This window comes from Plectropomus leopardus, chromosome 2 (assembly GCF_008729295.1).
Source record: "Plectropomus leopardus isolate mb chromosome 2, YSFRI_Pleo_2.0, whole genome shotgun sequence".
Lineage (NCBI taxonomy): Eukaryota > Metazoa > Chordata > Actinopteri > Perciformes > Serranidae > Plectropomus > Plectropomus leopardus.
Window position 1 is genome coordinate 15,734,556 of NC_056464.1, and position 19,403 is coordinate 15,753,958.

At 43.5% G+C, this 19,403-nt stretch overlaps 1 protein-coding gene across 10 annotated transcripts in view; it reads right to left on the minus strand.

Moving 5' to 3' along the window:
- The window catches only part of magi1b (membrane associated guanylate kinase, WW and PDZ domain containing 1b), a 170,020-nt gene that overhangs the window by 8,666 nt on the left and 141,951 nt on the right, over positions 1-19,403 (minus strand). For 3 of the 10 annotated variants that reach the window (XM_042502584.1, XM_042502608.1, XM_042502549.1), the window contains 9 exons: positions 18,327-18,573; positions 12,809-12,900; positions 11,910-12,102; positions 11,483-11,485; positions 9,486-9,857; positions 7,341-7,544; positions 2,780-2,873; positions 1,698-1,785; positions 679-822 (listed from right to left, as the gene is read on the minus strand). In XM_042502584.1, coding sequence (XP_042358518.1) covers positions 679-822; positions 1,698-1,785; positions 2,780-2,873; positions 7,341-7,544; positions 9,486-9,857; positions 11,483-11,485; positions 11,910-12,102; positions 12,809-12,900; positions 18,327-18,573 — 1,437 coding nt within the window. The remainder of the gene's footprint in view (positions 1-678; positions 823-1,697; positions 1,786-2,779; positions 2,874-7,340; positions 7,545-9,485; positions 9,858-11,482; positions 11,486-11,909; positions 12,103-12,808; positions 12,901-18,326; positions 18,574-19,403) is intronic. The other 7 variants (XM_042502614.1, XM_042502556.1, XM_042502620.1 and 4 more) reach the window with 5 other exon arrangements.

Below are 19,403 nucleotides of genomic sequence, written 5' to 3' on the forward strand. Positions count from 1 at the left end.
TGAGAGAGCTTGAGAAGTCTTCTTTTCAGTTTAGTTAGTAGGTAAACTGACGGGCAGGTAAACCAGTAAAAATATTCCTTTCTTTTGCTTAAAGTTATTTTTTGAAGCTTTTTGCCTTCATTTGATAGGACAGATTATAGTGTTAAAGGGGGAGAGAGAGAGAATGACATGCAGCAAAGGAACAGGGTTGGAATCTGTCCCGCGGCCGCTGTGGCGAGGACACAGCATTTGTACATGGGACACCTGCTCTACCAGGTGACCGACTGGGTGCCCCAAGCAATTAAAATATGCTAAATATAGCGTACACTCAAACTGACATTAATTGGGACTTTTTTTTAGGTGGCTTAAATATGTTTTGCTGCTGCCCGTGTCCACAGCAGTGTAACACTTCTGTGTTGGTACACCTGTCTGCTTCTCCAAACTGGAGGCATGCTGACTGTCATAGGTAATACAGTGACCACTGAGAAGTTCTTAGCACAACCCCACTTCCACAAATCCAAACTGTCCTATTAACAAAAAAACCCTCTACTGATTCTGTAAGTTCCTGAGAAAAAAAAACAAAACAAAAATGACAAACAATATCTGTAGCAGATTCTTTGTGTCTAAACGGGGCCTTGTATTTGGAAACATTGTTGACGTTTTTGGTGAGTGAATATTGTCAGTGCACTGAGTCCGTACCCTCATCTTTCCGTTGCGGACAGCTGCTCCGTCCTCAGCTAGCCTCAGCACGTACAGGTCCATGTTGTATTCTCTGCCTCCCCGCAGACTGAAGCCAAAGCCTTTGTTGTCTCGCTCCAGGTCAACTGAGTAGAACTCAGCATCCTGATGGAGACAGACCCCACACACACACACACACACACACACACACACACATACACACACACACACACACACACACACGCACGCACACACAAGGTGAGGGAGGACGAAAGACACATTTGCATCAAGGTTTGTGATTCAGATTTGAAGTGTGTGTGTGTCCTTTGAAGTGGGCTCCTATTTCGGGAGCATGGGACAAATGCCACCTTCAGGAAAGTCACACCTTTTTAAAAGGTGCGCCAGACTGTGTGTGTTCGTGTGTGTGTGTGTGTGTGTGTGTGCGTGCGTGTGTGTGTGTGTGTGTGTGTGTGTGTGTGTGTACATGCATATGCTCAGGTGTAAGGATGCTGAATTATTGATGCCTCGGGCTCTGGGTGGACAAAGAGAGAGGGCACAGATAGAGAGAGACAGAGAGAAGGAGAGAGGGACCGGGCACCACAAGGACAGGCAGACAGCCACAGCAGCTCCCGTCTTCACGCCCTCCTAATCTCCTCTGCTGAGAGATCAATGCTATCTGTATGAGCCATCACCACACTGCCAGATTAATTCAGCAGTGAACACAGTGGACTGAGGGGTTACTTTGAAAGCAAACAGGCTTCCCTTAATGCAGGGACTCTGATAACCCCAGCAGGTAGACAAAAAAGGTATAATAAATAAATAAAAATGCACTTTGCTTGTCCTTGGGAAGGTGGGTGGGTGGAGTGGTTGATGCATGAAGGGACAGAGGAGCAACGGGGGCTATAACCAGCTGATGGATGTATGAAAAGACTAATGTGGATGCAGGTGGGAAGTTGCTGGGGTGTTTGAAGGAGACATGAAATGGACAGATGTATGAATGAAGTGACAGGTGAATGGATGACTGGAGCGTCCTTTCTTACCTGAGATGAAACTTGTGTCGGGGGTTGAGGAGGAGGGCCTTGTGGTGCTTTAAATTCAAATGATTCCTGTTTTGGTTTGGTGTTGTTCCTGAGGCAGAAAGACAGCAGTCAGTTATCTTGTTTACATCTGGTGGTACCACGCGACTTAGGTGATCGGATCACAAGCGAACAGCTCTAAAGTACAAGTGGGAATGCAACCAAAGCATCTGCGAGGAATCTTGAGGTCCGATCGCTAAGACCATATTCGGAGGTGGTCTGGATCCCATATCACCTAAGGGTGTAAATCACGAGTTTTATCGTGATAGGATATATCAGTTCTTTGGACAAAACAGTACTCGCTGATATCACAAAGTCTGTGATGAAATGATATGAAATTTGATTCAATTCAGGGGGCAGTGATTGAAATGAGATAATATCAGTAAATATCCTCCAGGTTTTGCTCGTACAGTAGCAGCATGCCATTGTCTGCCTGATGCTGGGCCGCCGGCAGTGTTTGAATGTTTAGGGAGGAATTGCGCTTGAAAGGAAATGGTGCCCTGGAAATTTCAATAAAAATCCATATCTTAAAGATGACTATAAACTTTGATGTTTCACTCAATGTTACTGGTTTGTTTATCATTAAACATATCTTTATATCAGGGCTGTTAGCTTTAAAGCATAAATCGTAATGCCATTAAGGTTCCTAATTAATAACGTAATTCTTTTTAATTGTGTTAATCATTGGCCATCATTACCATCTTAAAGAGGCTGTAGCGAGTTTTAAAGCTACAGTGATGATACATTTTGGCGATGTAAAAAAAACCCCACTTCACAGAGGCCCCTTGCTCTCTGACCTCAAGGTATCCGAATAAAAATGGGTTCTTTCCCATTATTAACAGACATGCCCACCTTATGCTATTCCCATGCCGTTTTTTTGCTGTCATTACATTTTCTAATCAAGACAAGTTCTCCTACATGCTTGACACATGAGAGACGTTTTATTTCTGCAATCTCAATGCTAGATGCCACTGAATCACAGCAGACCTTTAAAAGACTTAACTTGTTCTGTACAAAACACTCATTTTTTCCAGTATGCCCCTTACCTGGCCTCAGGTGCAGCCTGTTGCTGAGGTGTGTGAGTGGTGGTTATAGTGGCAATCTTCTCTGCATTGGTCAACAAAGATGCATTTGATGACTCTGAGGAGAGAGAAAGGAGTTATTGCTTTTTATGTCTGCCAGTATAGGACATTGATTTTTCACACAGTCCAAGAACCTTTCATCCTCATGCAAATACAAAATCCTTCTTGCTACACTGAGCGCATTTTATTGACATTTTCTTTTTCATAAAGCTTCTCATCTAATACATTTTAATTTTTATAAAAATACTCCATTAGAAGTGTCTCTGGAGTCCTGAAAGACCCTTCATGACAGAATTAAATCCATATTTCACACATAGAACATTTTCATTTTTCAGCGTGAGCACTGGTGTAGATTCAGCAGCTGTCAGCTACAAACATTAGCTGACGTACAGGGACCATCACTAGCTCCACCAGCCTCTAGGCTTCCTCCATCACTTAGCCAAGATCCGGGACACCAGAATAATACAGCATTCTTCACATTTGTGCTATCAATCATTTTGTCGTGGTGCTTTTGAAACCGTGTTTCTTTTCATAAGGTGTTCATCTTGCTGAGAACTGAAGCTCCTCCTGTCTGCCTGTGAATTGTCGAACAGGAAACATGCACACACACAGCCTCTGGGGACATAAAAGCTCCTGGTTATTCTTCCTTTTATCTCAACACTGATTCAATCATTTTGTGTGATCAATGAATCACGCTTGGCTCGAACGACAAAAACAGACCATTTCACTACCCCTGCTGCATAAAGAAACTGCTCTTCTCCTTAACAACCTCATCTTTCTAGGCTATCTACAGGTATCCTTTATTTGATTACAACTCTCCACTCTCTTCTAAGTCCCCTACTCACTATTCCTCTCACGGTCCTTCCCCCTCTCATCTATTCATCTCCTCCACCTCCACCAGTCCCCTTAGAGCCCTGTTGGCTTAACTCTTCGATTGCCCATTGCCCACGAGGTACAAAGTCAACCAGTCAAGCTGCAGCGTGGGTGGGGCGAGAACCTTCCAGTTCTGGGGTATACGTGAGTGTGTGATTATCGTTTAGGCTTGGTGCACACCATGATGTCCATGCTGAGAACCCCAACCCCCACCCGAACGAATTTCTGGCAACAACCCTGAACTGTGTTGCAATCTCCCATATTTTCTGTTGCACATTTTTCACTTTCACAGCCTCAAATTTGTCCCCATAAACCCGATTCGCCCCTCCATCTGCTCATTTGCATAACCCACTCCTTTCATTCTGCTGCCTCTCTCCATTTATCTTTCCTCCAACTGTTTTCTGTCTGGAAATGAAATCGAATAAGCTCAGTTTCTCTCTGTCTTTCTGTTCCGCTCGCGACCCACTGCCTCGTTTCTCCTCGCACGTTAAAAACATTCACAGAGCAAAGAAAAACCACTGAGGTGTTTCTGTAATTTGTCTCTGGCCCTGGCTATATGCCCTCCCAGACTGAGTTAGGAAGGAGAGCAGGTACAATCAAAATGAGAAATTCAGGAGAGGGAAAGAGAAAGAGGAGTAGACAGGGGAAGAAAGGGAGGAGAGATAAGAAAGGTGGGAGGGCGGTAAAATGCAATATAACCCAGCTTTTGCTTAAAAAAAAAGCACATCATATCACCTCAGGCACGTCTTTCTCCCTTCTCACACACAATAGGAAGCAATGAGGTGAGCTTGGTCTGCGCCTCAAGTCTGTGCTGCAGAAACACAGGCTTTGATGAAGGCATTAGCTGTCTGTGCATGCATTTCTGTGCAGCAGCAGGAAGAGTTCCTGTTTTCCCTGTCACTGCATAACTGTTGAGCATCAGTCACTACAAAACTCCACCTGTGTTCCCACACAGGGGAGAGGTGAGCTCAATGCAAAGGAGCTAAACCTGGCTTCACCTTGGAAGAACCTCTTGCAATGTATTCATGTCAGAAAGTTTAGACAAGATTGATCCACACAAAAATAGGCATGCTCAGTCATGTGTAAACAGAGGCAGAGAGAACAGTCACTCAGAGACACAACTTAGAAACACAAGCCACAATCTTTTCCTGTCACTCTCTCTGTCTTCGTGTCAGACTGCGTCTGTTTGTTTGACACATGCACATAAACACAAACCAGAACTTTCCGATAAAGCATATCCAGTTATTTCTCTCCGACGCCTTCTCTCTTGCTCTCTGTGTCTTCTTGGCAGAGCAATTTTGGCTCACTGTTCTCATCAAGCGCTTCACGGGAAAAAAAGCACCAAAAAAAACCTCTTCATCCATAAGAAGTGAGCCGGAAAAAGCAACGAGCGGCGGACAAATAGCTCCAATTTCTAGCAGTGTGCAGGTTGACAGGGAGTATCGCCTTCCTCGCGCACACACACATACACTTAATTAAACGGCATTTGTGAAGCATGCCAGGGTGATCTGTCAGCACAAAGTAGCGAGAGCTCTCAGCTGCACCACACAACATACAGCGTGCACAAAGTTTTCCTTAAAACCACTTTGACATAAAAAGACACACCCATACACACAGAAGAAGATCTATGTTTCTCACTCTCTCCTTCTCTCTCTCTCTCTCTGCCTCACACACACACAAATACACACACCTTATCCATCAGTTAAAAGTGCGAGCATGCCATAGGCAGAAATACAAAGACTGGAAAATTTCCCAAATTTCCCCAAAGAAGAAGTTCTGTCAACACTGCAGGGGAGTTTCAGTCACTTTGAAAGCAAGTGAAGAACCTGCAAGCTTTATATAACACTACAGTGCACTCATAACAACCACTCGGGGAAGTGATGACTTATCCTGATCCTCAGAAATACTCAGACTACATAGTAAAACTAACAATAATTGGTGATTGTACTGTACTGAAAAAGTATTTACTCCTACTTGGACAACCTTCATGAACATGCTCTCAATAGTTTGCTGAAATATGAATTTCTGGCTGAGGGCCATCAGCTGAATGGGTTATTGTCAGAATGTGCTGATTGGCAATATCCAACACTGTTGTAAGGGCCTTGAAAGCACCCTGAGGTTGCCAGTTCCCCATTCTAGCAGTGGTTTATGAAGTGAGTCGAGGCTATTAAACACATAAGTCACAAAGTATAATAAACTATCTTGTAAAGTGGACTCCTTAAAGGGATAGTCCAGATTTTTTAAATGGGGTTGAATGAAGTTCTCTCCCATTGTCAATGTATTTATTATATATAGTAAATGGTGGTTTGCGTGGCCCCAATTTGGAGCAGCAGGTGGGAGTACCAACACAGAAGCTTAGCAAAATACGGTTGTGGAGGAGTCAGTAATACAATGTATTTTAGCCATCTAAAAAGATCTACCTAAAACAATCAATAGGATGTACGCTATATTGGGCGTATTTTCACTGCTGTATCTTTCTATCAGACAGCAATTTCAGATAGAGAACTGAAGCTGTTATATCGCTCTCTTTAAAGCCGGACTCCACTGAGAAAAATGGTGATTTAACATAACTCAACACAGGAGCTGCTGGTTTACAGCTGCCTCTAACAGTTATTTTCTGTGTTATTGCGTGACTTTGGCATTCAAAAGGGTAAGTTTGAATTTACCAAAGTCACACACTAACGTAAACTGACTAACTGATTAAGGCAGCCGTAGACCAGTACCTCTTGTGTTCAGGGAACCAAAATTACTGGTTTTGTTAATGGAGTCTGGTGGCCATGACCAGAGCAGAGATGGGAGACTAAGGCTGTTAATGGCTCCTCAGTTGGAATTGACTATCTGGTGGAAAAAAGCGGTGAAGATACTCTCAATATAGCATGGACTTAATCTGTTCAAGATTTTTTTTAAATTTGTCCTTCTTTTAAGTGAATAAAATCTGTTTTGTCCCCTCCACAGCATTACATTGTTTCCATATCAGGACTCCAGCCTGGTTCTCCAAACTGGAGGTGTGCCATTCGACATCCACTGCACTGTAAAGCCTCATTCCCACTCCACAAAAAAACCTGCTAACGTCTGGCTTTTTAATGCAATGAGAATGCCTAAGATCTGCATTCACACAATGACATCAAATGACTCTGCGATAGACACGTTTTTTTATTGCCTCTGGCTCCGATCTGCATTGATAGGAACACATCACCTGGTTGAATGTGGTAATTTCAGCTCCTTAACCAGCAAGATGCAGTGACATGCCGTTACTAATTACTGTCTATCTCCTCCTACGCAGCACTAAAACACCGATCCAAATACATCTGCACTAAGTTTGAAAGAGAGACTGAATAAGTTAGAGATATATTAAAAGAGGAAACCACTGAAATGTTTTCAAAGACTGCTTTTCCTGTTGCTGTTTACCGTTAACCTGCTCTCTGGCCTGTCGGTAACATCGCAGATACACCAACAATGCAACCCACACACACACACACACACACACACAGACAAAAGCAATAATTAGCAGGTTTACCCATATTTGAAAAGCCCACATGTATGCGCTGATTTTGGTGGTGAAGGGGTATAATACACTGACTATATATAAACATCTCATACAGCCCCACTTAAAATATCCTTACTATCCCTTTAAGTGTCATTCTCTACTCACCGTCTCCAGGAATGATGCGTAGTGTGACGGTGTTCCCAGCCTCCTTGATGAGGTTGACAATGTCAGAGTGGGACTTGTTGGTGATGGAGCACCCGTTCACGGCCAGGATGCGGTCGCCGACTTTCAGCTTCCCACAACGGTCTGCTGGGCTCCCCTCGATGATGCGGCCTATTTTGTGGGGCATGGCCACACATGCATTGCCAGCTATGGTCACCATTGCCATGTTGTGATGCATGATTTAGTGTGTATGTGTGTATGTGTGTGTGTGTGTGTATGTGTATGTGTGTGTGTGTGTGTGTGTGTGTGTGTGTGTATGTTTGGGGTGATGTTGGATTGGATCGAGGAGAGAAAGGAATGAGGGGGAAAGGCGTAGAAAAAGAGAAGCAGAAGGTTGAGGGTTAATTCACCAACAGCCAGCTGAGCAACAGTCACAGAGAAGCTGATCAGAAATATGGCAGAACAAAATGCAAGCGTTGGCAAAGAAGGACGAAAGTGTGCACTGCAGAGAAATAAAAGAATCTGTTAAAATCTAATTCTCAGACCTTTTTCCCTTTATTATTTTTTTCAAATTATTCATTGCAAAAAAACTAATCTTCCAATGACACCGCCCCCCCCGACCTTCTTTGAACCTCCTCTTATACTGCTCCAGCACCAAATTTCTAGTATCACTATTATATTTGCATGAGGGTATCTCAGCAGAAAGCTAATGTTGAAAAAACTGTGTTGTGTCATCTGTATCCAAAACACCTGCACCTGCAAAAAGTTGGGGACGACAAACATACATCAGAGCTGACATCTCACCAACTACCCTGAGGTCTCTGTTTCTCCCCTCCCTCCCTCCCTCCCTCCCTCTGTCTGTCTGCAGTCTGACATCAGTCACTGCAGAGAAAAGGAGCGTGCAATCACTCCTTCCTTTCAATCTCTTCCAATTTCTTCCCTTCAACCGCCCTCCTCTCTTTTATTCCACTACAAACTTGTCTAACCCTGACCTCTTCCTGTCTTTCCAACTGAATCTAGCTGTAAAATATTGAGTGGAAAAGTAGATGATGGAGAAAAAAAGAAAGTTGCTGAGAAAATAAAGTGGGTTTTTTTTTGTTTTGTTTTTTTAAAATATTAACAGTATGTGCCGACTGGTTTCAAGTAACAAATGGGTTTCCATTAGATTTCATGTGTCAGGTCAAATGAAGCTTATCTGCAGACCTATGTGTTCTTCTCTGGCCTGTAAAAAAAGGAGCATTGCCACTTTGTCAGCCAACCTGGAAAGTTGAGTATTTTCGTGCCTTTTGAGTCCACCCACACTGACAGAGATAAGAGCACAGAGAAGAGTGGAATGCCATAGTGGTGTGGGCAGGAAGCCATGGCAGAAGGGCAAAGAGTGCACCGCATAGAAAAGACACTACTAGTTTGAAAAAAAGAAAAGTGGAGTCAATTTGAAAAGCTTTAGATACGCATGTGTAAGATCAAACAGTAAATACTGTCACATCAGAGTTTTTCAACAATGCAGTTATTTTCCTCTATTAGCTAAGTGATGCAAAATAACCTAAAAAATGTAGACAAGGAGGTTTTGAGTCTCTGATGCTGCGTTGTGAGATAAAACAATATTCACACCGATCATTTCCCCTATTTATTCTTCTTGCAGAACTCTCATTAAGTTGTCATTAGGCTTTTAGTGCCAACCTGCTCGGCAGAAGCCATTTAAGTTCAGCTGAATAATACAAATGCCTTATGTAAGACCCACTTCACTTGTGATCAATTATGAAAGGCTTGTGCAAGTGTAGCAGCAGCTGCGGGCGAAGAAAGGGTTTCAGTGTCTTGGTCTGACAGGCTCAGACGAAAACGAGAAAGAAGAACCACTTCTTTGAAGAGTGTTGGTATTGATCCGGTGGGACTGTAAATAGCCAGATTCGGTGCTGGTTGTCAGGCTATTTAGTGTTCAGTGGTTTTATGGATGATACAAAGGCAGCCCATAAAGAAGATAGGAAGATTAAAGGCCCCAGTGATGAGGAGAAGTGTTGGAGCGTGTTTCATGTTTTGCTGAGTGGAAGTGATTTCTGCAACATTTGCATGTAAAATCAACAACTGTGTGCCTTAAGATATTTTGTAACTTTTAAAACACTCCAAATAGAAAAGTGCGGCATCTCTTACCGAAGGTGGTGCCAGCTTCAGGCCGCGACACAGAGGAGACGATGACGAAACCAAATCCTTCGTTCTCGCCGCGGCGGATCTCAACGTCATAGGGCTGCAAGGCAGATGGGGCGTTGTTGATGACGTTGGGGGGCTGAGAGGAGGTGGTGGCAACCGCTGAAGCAACCACAGCATTACCGCTGCCTCCCGCCCCTCCACCCCCTCCCCCGCTGCCGATGCCAGAGGTGGAGCCGCTGCCGGAGCTGACGGTATTAAGGGAGTTCTGGCTGCCTTGAGGGGTGCGTTTCCCGATCTCCTCTGTCAGGCTGGGTGCCTGGGTGCTGCTGTGGTGGGAGGATGCCGGCGATGGAGGCACGTCTCCCTCTGCTTTAACTGTAGATGGCAGGAGCGGATAAAGTGAGTAAGATTTACAGATACAGTAAAGGGTGGGAGAGGAAATGGTGTGGGTTACAAGAGAGGAAAAAGATTTATGGAAGGAATAAAGAGGAACAAATTGTGGACTGAGGGGTGAGACAGAACAGATTCAGGAGATCGAGAAGAGAATGAAGAGAAACAGATAAGTATGAGTCCAGACAGTGTTACATAACAAGCTCAGGAGATAATAGAACAGAAACGGCAGAATAAGAGATCGGTGCATAATAAGGTAAGATATCACAACACAGCAAAATGTGACATCATCTGCAAAATCTGAAAATAAATAAGGATTGTTAATACACATAAACAGTTTTCTCCCTAACACAGCTTGTTTGTGCTGATATGAAAAAGCAGACAAGCTTGTAAGACAGCTTGGGGAGAAGAGCCTCTCCAACGATCTCTCCTCTGATCTGTTTTGAACAATAGATGGACTAAAGACACGGCCCGTCTGTCGTATCTGGACATTTCATTCCACATTTCATTTCCTGTGCAGCTGCTCACGGAAGGCGCCTCATATTGTCAACGCTCTGAGGCAGACGGGGAGCAGCAATGCACTAATGTCTGGCCGCTGTCACCGGGCCGAAGGTTGACCACCCTCTCCATCATGTTTATGGGCCTTTCTTTATCGCCTGCTGAGGAGCAGGGTGGAGCTTTGCAGAGCGGCGAAATGGGCGGGGGAGTTCGCTCGCAGTAGCCGAGCGCTTTCAACTGTTACACCCAGACTATTACAGAGGAAAGCAACCTCTGCACATTGTGAGCAGGTCCCCGGGCCTCTGACAGAAAGGCCCTAAAAATAAATGGGGCTCTTGGCGCTATCAAGTACAGAATGCTTTTCAGCAACTGAATACTGTAACAGGAGAAGCTATAATAAAATAATGGAATCAGATAAAAATGAGGAGATATGATTTTGTTCGCAAAATTGACTCATTAAATAATAAAATGCACCGCTGATATATTATAAAACACAATTTCTGACATGTTCAAATGTGTTTACAGTAATTATAAGGAAACTGACACTGTAGCTGGACCTCTCTCTGTCTCTATCTTTCAAATTCAAATAGCTTTATGAGCATGAACGGAAGTATGCTATTGCCAAAGCAGTTCACAAAACAAAAAAATCATTTTAAACATATAAAATACATTCATTAATTCTATACATTTTAAATTTACAGGTCCATCTAACTCTCTCTTTCTCTCTCTTATCCATCCATCCATCCATCCATCAAACCCCCCTCTGTCTAGCCAGTTTTACACTGCCTGGTGAAGGCAGGAATATCCTGCTGTTGTGCCGCTTTGCCGTTCTGTGTATAAGATACGACTGCAGAAAGGGAGGACAGAGTGTTCTCGCCTCTCATCTCAGACGGGGGTAGTTACAGACCCAAAACGAGGTTTGTGTAAAATGTAAAAGCCAGGAAGACGTGACCATGGATGCGGAGGAGTGACGTTTTCATGTGCATTATGTTGGCAACCACACCACGGGAGATTTAAAAAGCAGCTGTTAGCAATTAGTGGCTAATTAAAAGAGGAACAGCGGTTGTAAATGTCTGCAAACTGGGAAAATAATGAGATTCGGAGCTCCTTACCCTCTGAGCAGAGGATCATCCACCATGTAACAGAGAAGGTAAATGATTGTTATTGACATGTTATCCATTTGTTATTGTTTAGAAAGTGTCACAGACGCATATATTATATGTGACATCAGAGGTTGACGTCATTGTGTTACATGCCACAACTGTCATGCCTCTGATTGAGGGATGCCGGGATGCTGTGTATAATCACACACTGGAGTGGAAAGATGCTGCCATCGTTCTGTGTGAAAATCAAACTATATAACTAAACTATTTATCTGTCTATCTATCCATCTATCTATCGATCTATCGATATGAACTGTTCTGTTCCTTCCTTCGTTCCTTTGCATATATAGGGTGTGGTTAAACACCAACTTTTGTGAACCTGTTAGCAGGTCACAGGCAGAGCTGCTTCCTAATCCCGATCCCTCTCCCTTCTTACCGGCGTAGTTGGTTTTGCGCCGCACAGTGAGGTTGACGTGGCCCTGCTTGGCAGCCTGCTGCATCAGTTGCACCACCAGTTGGTGAGACTTGCCCACCACCGCTGTGCCGTCCACGCATATCAGTTCATCTCCGGATCGCAGACGTCCATCCTCGTCCGCCGCGCCATACTTCACTATGTGGCCGATGTAGATCTGAAACAAAAAGTAGATGAACAAGACTTATGAGACAGTGTGGACCAACCTAGATCATAAACAGGTAGGCAAAAACGATCAAAAGCCAGGTGCATTCAGTTCTTAGATCTAGTGTTGCATGCAGTAAATATATTCATTAAATGAGAATAAAAGGATGTCCTAACTTTTACACCAGGCATAAAGTTGGCATGCAATACATGTCTGCTACAATTTAAACCTTTACTCTTCTTCCCAGCCTGCAATAGCAGTCACCCCAGCTCTACAGTAAATCATTAAATTATTTCTTTTTCTTTTTCGAAAAACGCACTGCAGGCCAGTGAACAAGAACAAACAATTTTGCCTCTATAGAAAAGAAAAAAAAAGGGGTGTGTGTGTGTGTGTGTGTGTGTGTGTGTGTGTGTGTGTGTGTGTGTGTGTGTGTGTGTGTGAGATGGGTGGTTTTCTTTTTACACTGGCCAGATCAAAGAAAAACTGTGCTGTAGAAATCACTGATATGAAGCTGATAAAAAGATTTGCACAGGAGGCAGAGAAATAGAAAAACAGAGCCTAGGTGCCACATAGTGCTGGAAATGTTGCGTCCATTTCATCATTCAGGTTACTGAATCTTGTCAGCTTTAGTCTATATATTTCAGGTAAATTTTGAAACTGAAAAGCAACCTAGAGCAACGTTGCTGAGAGAGATAGAAAAAGTGTGAGAGAGACTCACCGGCTCTCCTGGCTCATTGCCTCCGAGGATCCTGAAGCCAAACCCTGTGTCCTTCCTCCACAGGAAAATGTCCTGCTCTTGGAAGTCTGGAACTGTAAAATCAACAGAGCACCATTAATATTTCTGCATTAATACCAACAGCAGCCCAGGGGACTTCCTGCGCCCTGCACCAGTACAACAAGAGCTCAGCACCAGCATGCCGTTAGCCATTCAGCAAAACTCCCCCAATATCCCAATTTAGTTAAAATTTCATGCTCACGCTTTATCATAAAAAGGGCTGCAGATATGACCAAAATGGATGCACTCATTGTTCTCAGGGAATCAAACCACCCGCCTGCCTATGTCAACATGCAAATATTCATCCTCCCAATTGTTTCAAGCTTTGTCACTAAGATAGCACTTTGCACAAACAATCTGTCTGGAGGCTTTGGGAAAAGAACAAACAACTGATCCATCAAAAGATAAAAAGGATCTATTTTGGGGAAAGAGCATAGGTATAGAGCTTAAATAAACTGTCAAAAGCCAGACAGGCTGCCAAAACTGTTCAGAGCAGCCTCATTCATTGGTCCCATAATTAGAAATGATCAGGCTGAAATTCCACTCTAATGTCAAGAATAGTAGCGTTTTATTTTCTTGTAGCTTTTTAAAGCACTCTCAGTGATGTTCCCACAAGAGTGGACATCACTATTTGAAGGGAGTCTGCTGTTTCTTTTATAAGGTGACATGGAACTCAATTTCTACTCCTGCATATGTTGGAGAGCGCTTACCAACCAATAGTACAATACATGCTGAAATAGGCTTTAGATTAAAGAGCACAGTACGGCTAGTTCACAGTCCACTCCTATGAACAAGAGAAAGAAGTGTGTGTGTGTGTGTGTGTGTGTGTGTCACTAGAAAGGTGTTGTGCCATAAAAGAGGCACTGCACCGCAGCGAATCACAGCTCATGGTTCATGTAGCAGTGGAGATGGAGGGGTCCTTAGGGGTGCTGCTGGAAACCAGTCAAGAGACAGAGTGTGCATGTGTGGCCTCATCTTGGTGAAAACATGAGCTTCTTTTGCTCGGGCTAGTCATTAAAAGAAAGTGATCTCAATTCAGGCATATATGCAAGCTAATTTCTGAAAGACAGATTCTGACATATTTGCTTTGGAGAGTTGCATATATGGAATGAATGCTCATGATATGTCCCTGCTGTGGCACCCACAAAAACACTTTGAGGCTGACAGACTCTTCCTGAACTCACCACTTCACTACCACTAAACCAATTTAATTAGCCAAAAACTATCTGTAGGGTCAGGCCGGATCGCAGCAAAGACTCTCCAATCTTTGATCACAGTTATATGGGAAGAGGGCTCAAGCCTAGTCTGTAGCTTTTCCAACATGCACTAATGTTTTAGTAAATGTGCTCTACCAGAGATATTCAGGGTTTTCTCTGTCATTATATTGCTTAGGTTTAGGTTTAGGTTAGGTTTCATTTATAGAAATGTAAAAACAATATGGAGAGTATCTCAACATACCAGTGCACCAGGAGTTTTTGGTGTCGAGCTAGCTAACTGTCATAAAACACCTCAATAAAGCAGCCAAACCCGCCTGACAAGCAAACTTCTGCCAATTTGGTAAATCCCACTGAATAGAAAGCACCTACCAGTCATCCATTAGAATGACAGGTGGGAACTGGTTGATTACTAGTGTGCTATGACAAGCACTGATAATACGCTCTATTATCTCACACAGTTTGGCTACGCTTGTGGGGACAATTTCAGTAAACTTATTAACTGAGGCAACACTCAGAGTAGCCCCACCACACCTCATTGCTGTCCCATTCACCATAGCCATCTCTACGTGAATTTGTGTTTAATAACCCTTCCTACTCTGCATTACTCTGCCAATCTAGCTAATGATGGATAGGAGCAATAGCCAGTCATAGGGTAGAGTAGGGCTTGTCATTCCTTAACAATCCCAGGAATTGCAAATTTGCTCCCTGAACTTATCTCCACGAACTTGTCAGCTAAAGTTAGCTAGCCATATGACCCACCCCACTCTCCCTCTGATTGGCTAGTAATCGTTGCCTTTGTTGGTTTGATTGGTTAGGCTTACACAAGAAAAATGATATTGGTTAGAGTAAGAATATCAGTTTAAAACAGTCTGATGTAGAGTAAGGCAGAGTAGGGTGGGTCATTCCAGATGCCTTTGCCATCCTAGGTATAAAAAAAGACCAAACAAACAAAAAAAAGCCAAAACTTGCCTCTGCAAGCATCTCTGCTAATGTTATTTAGTCATAACAGCACTGTCTTAATGATACATGCATGTACTGCACATTATCATAAAAAATGGTTTACACTAGAGCAGTTGCAATGAAACAAGCCATTTTTTTCAACCTTGGTGCTCCTTTTTATCACTTTTTCCTTCATCTTCCAGAAACTATTTGCATTACTGTGGGGTGACAGGAATGTAGATGAATACATACAGTAGATGGGTATGGAAAAATTTTCTTTTTGGAGATCAGTTGCTGACTATGTTGGTATTTTAACAACAGTTGTTTAACAAAGTCCATATGTTTGCTTTGTTTCTTTGTAAGAAACTTTAACTGACAAGAAATTCAATAGTGCAAAGAGCAATAATTTGTTTTGTTTAGAGAAGAAAATAAATGACTTCCCTGATAATTGTGATCTTGATTATTCCAAAAAAAAAAACAGGATTCTCTCATCCTCAAGTGTGTGTATGCTTATTCACATATTCATGTATGTGCATGCATTTGTGTGGCCGCAGCTGTGTTATACGGGCTGACAAACAAGCACCTCTGAGCAAACTCCCGAGGAGATTTCCTTTTGCTCCAACACAGCCCACCGCTGCCAAGGCCACTAAAGCCACTAAGAGGCGGCGGGGTGGCAGAAGGCACAAACAGCCTGCTCCCAATCTGTTCCTTCAGTCAACAGTTTAAAATCCCTGTGGAATGAAGCTATCTCTTCCAATCTATCACAACGCAACTGTTGAGGAACTTGGAGAGGAAGAGTCAGAGGGTAACTGTCGCAATCTGTACCTGCACTCTGTGGGGTCAACTGCACAGTTACACCCTGCTCATGGCGATTAATAGATCCATAAGTGATCCCCGCAGTCAGGCAACTGGGCGTGAATCGATCAATATTTCACAAAGATGGACGGACATGTGCAGAGCTATGAGCAAGGACTGCAAATAACGAGCACAGACAGCTCAAACAGTGAGAAAATTAAACTGGGAACATGTTAAGACCGGACAATAATCAAAATGAAGACCAATAAAGCACAAGCGAGCTCTCTGGCCTTGATGTCTTAGAGCAGGTAAATGCTAGGTGAGTTTTTTGGGGGGAATTTTTTTCTGGAAATCGTTCACCACATGGTGTTTTTAAAGACCTTGATCTCAGCAGAACTTTTCATTACAGCAAATGTTGCGTAGAAAATGCCTCTGCCATAGCTGAGGCATGAGCCCTATGGGGTGCACAGAGCAGGATTTTAGGCTGAGAGCTCAATGCGGCGAGAGGAAGTGGTGGATTTACACCTGCTGGTACAGGTCAGCTGTGCCCCTGTCATTCTCTCTGTGCTCCTCTCTGCTTTTCTACACCTCCGAATCCCTTGATCTCCCAAAGCTTGGCCTTCCTCTTAACGTTTCTCTTTCACGTCCTATTTCGATGTTTCTGTCGCTTCGCTCTTCGTTATCCTTTTTGCGCTCTTTGCAGTCCTCCCATTTGCACTGAGCAAACTGGCTCAGGCAATTTAGAAAACCCCTGTTGAGACTCCATCACCTTAGACCAGGTGTGTCGACATAATTTCCCCTTTACTCTTGGTTTCTTCCGCTCTCCATCACTATTTCTTTTTCAAATCAAACACTATTGTCCTCTCAGCCCTTCAAGGCAGCTTGCCAACAGGCGTCTGCACTACTAGCCCACGCTCAGCCACTCTTTTCACATTCTTCTTCATAGGCATCTAAATAATGAAAATCCTTGACAAGTGGCGCCTGGGAAAGTGATTAGATGTTAAGGTTTCTCAGCCCTTACAGACTCCTGTTTTTTTTCTCTTCCTCTCCTGTTTTTTTCTTCTAAAAACTTGACAGCGGATCTGAGGGTTATTCTTTTTAATTGGAGCTATCCCTTCGCTTTGGCAAGGCTAGACAAGGAGGAGGGGGATATGCAATCTGCTGACATCCACTCCACTATTGCAGCTAATTATACGCCTGTGCGTCTCTTCAGGGAAGTGTAGTGTAAAAGTGTGTCAACAGTGGCAGTGTCGACAACTGGACCACAGTGGCATCTACAGTAGTAGCTCTTAAACGACCGGACAAAGAACATGTGGGAGACTACTACACCTCGAACGCTGCTCGGAAATCTATGCTTACTCTATAGGCTTTGAAGAACTACTTTAAGGGGAATAGCTCAACAGTTATTCACTTTCCTCGTGCTGTGGGTTAAATGAGAAGACTGATATTATGCTCGTGTTTGCATGTTAAATATTAAAGGTCCCATACTGCAAAAGGTCGAATTCCATGTCTTTTTTATAATAAAGCAGGTAGAAGTGCTATATAAATTCAGTATCAAAGCACACAATCCAAAGAGAAATGCTCACGGTCTGTATTTGGGGACCGTGCCTTTAAATGGACCATCAGGACTTCTGTGACGTTGTGATGTCACAGGTACACAATATAAAGCTAGAAACTGCTGCTAGAGTGCCTTAACAGTCATTCCTCTGCTGCATTGACAGTGCAGAGATGTCAAGAACACAGATGGGGAAGACCCTGAAATGCTGACCAGTCAGAACAGCCTGGGCTTTTTTAGGAGGAAGGCTTAAAGAGACAGGTGTTGTGCTGAGGTGTTTCAGACAGAGGGTTGATACAGGTACATTCAGACAGACAGTATGAGTAATCTAATGTGTTTTTTGAGCATTACTACATGTAAACATGTTCCAGTAGAAGTCCCAAATACAAGTATGAACCTGAAAATAAGCACAATATGGGACCTTTAAGATAGACGAACAGGTGATTAGCTTAGCTCAAAGACTGGAAGCAAGGCCAGGCTAGCCTGGCCTCAAGAAGGAAAGCTACAAGAACTTGTTTGTTTAATCCACACACAAAAAAATGTAACTGTATTTGAGCAAAGCCAAGCCGGCTGTTTCCCTCTGCTCTCTGTGCGAGCTAAGCTAAGCTAATAGCCTACTGATTCCAGCTTAACCTCAGAGCACAGATAACTGAGTGGTATCAGTCAGCTCAAGACAGCGAATACACATATTCCCAAAATTGTTGAAATACTCTTTTAGTTACGAAAATGACATTTTGTTGACCTAAATTCTTATCCCACAACAATATTTCCATCCTCACTTTTATGTGAATATAAAGTGAATATGAACCCGTTACTTACATGCACAACACTTATCTCTTATCCCAAATCTTCCTCCAAAACGTGCAGTACCATTTAAACACACCAAGGGTCTCCACTGAGCCAACAGCCCCATGCAGCCCCTCATCCAGCCGCCACCAAAAAAGTATATACTTACGCCTACTTTCATACATGCTCCTGGACTGGGCCCAGATCTTAAAGGGGTCCGGTTTTCTTTGGATGGTCCCGTCTGCTGGGGAGTCCTGGGGCGGCAGGCCTGGCAGGGGCTGAGAGGGGGGTGGGGGAGCGATGCTCTCGCTGAGAGGGGGCGCCAGGGACGGGTGCACGGGCGAGTCTGTGTGGGCACTCCGGTGGCTCGAAACGCTATGCTGGGAGCTGTTCTGACTGTCCTTTCTCGACAACTGCTGTTGGGGGAAGCAGATCAATATAATTTGACAATTGACAGTCAGCTGTGTTGGTACACCAGAGCACTGACAGACTAGTAGAGACAAAAAAAAAGAGATTACTGCATGCTCAGTGGTGGAAAACACAAGAGGGATGAAGATTAGAATACAGAAGAAATTTGGATTAGAAATCAAAAAGATTAAAGATTGCTACTGCTTGGGGTAGAAGGAAGCAAAACCTTCCAGTGTATATTGTCAACAATTGTTGTGTTGCTATTCAACACAAAGAATAGTCAACCTGTTTCATTCGGAGAATTATTTTAGCCAAGAGAGAAAAAAGACCTCAATGGTTTCTCATGATTAAGTCATTCAGCTGTGGGAGAAACAACTGTAGCTCAGCTTACGAGGTTACGTTGCCTATTCCTTTTGTTTAACAGAGTGGAATGGAATAACAAGGAACTGCATCCCCTGCTGCATATGGAGAGATATTCACAGTGAATGAAACACTCGTGGGGTTTGAAACGAAGGGAGGGTTTTACTGGTGAAGCCAGAAATGTAAAACCCCCCATAAATTGCCACTGGCCCCTCAATAACATGGGCACTTAAGCACCTGCTCGAGGATTTGAAGGGAGCGGTGCTTGAGCAGGGTAAAGCACATACAATCCTGAGCTCAAGCACAAGTAAAAAACCTCTGCACGACCCTTGTCACGATATCTTCCTTTACATCCTCGTCTTCACCATTACTCTGCAGATTTTTAAAAAGAAACCGGCGAAGGGAATGGGTTACAGATAGAGCGTGAGAAAGAAAGGAAGATATTTTAAGACAATAAAAGAAAATGACAGCAGTTCAG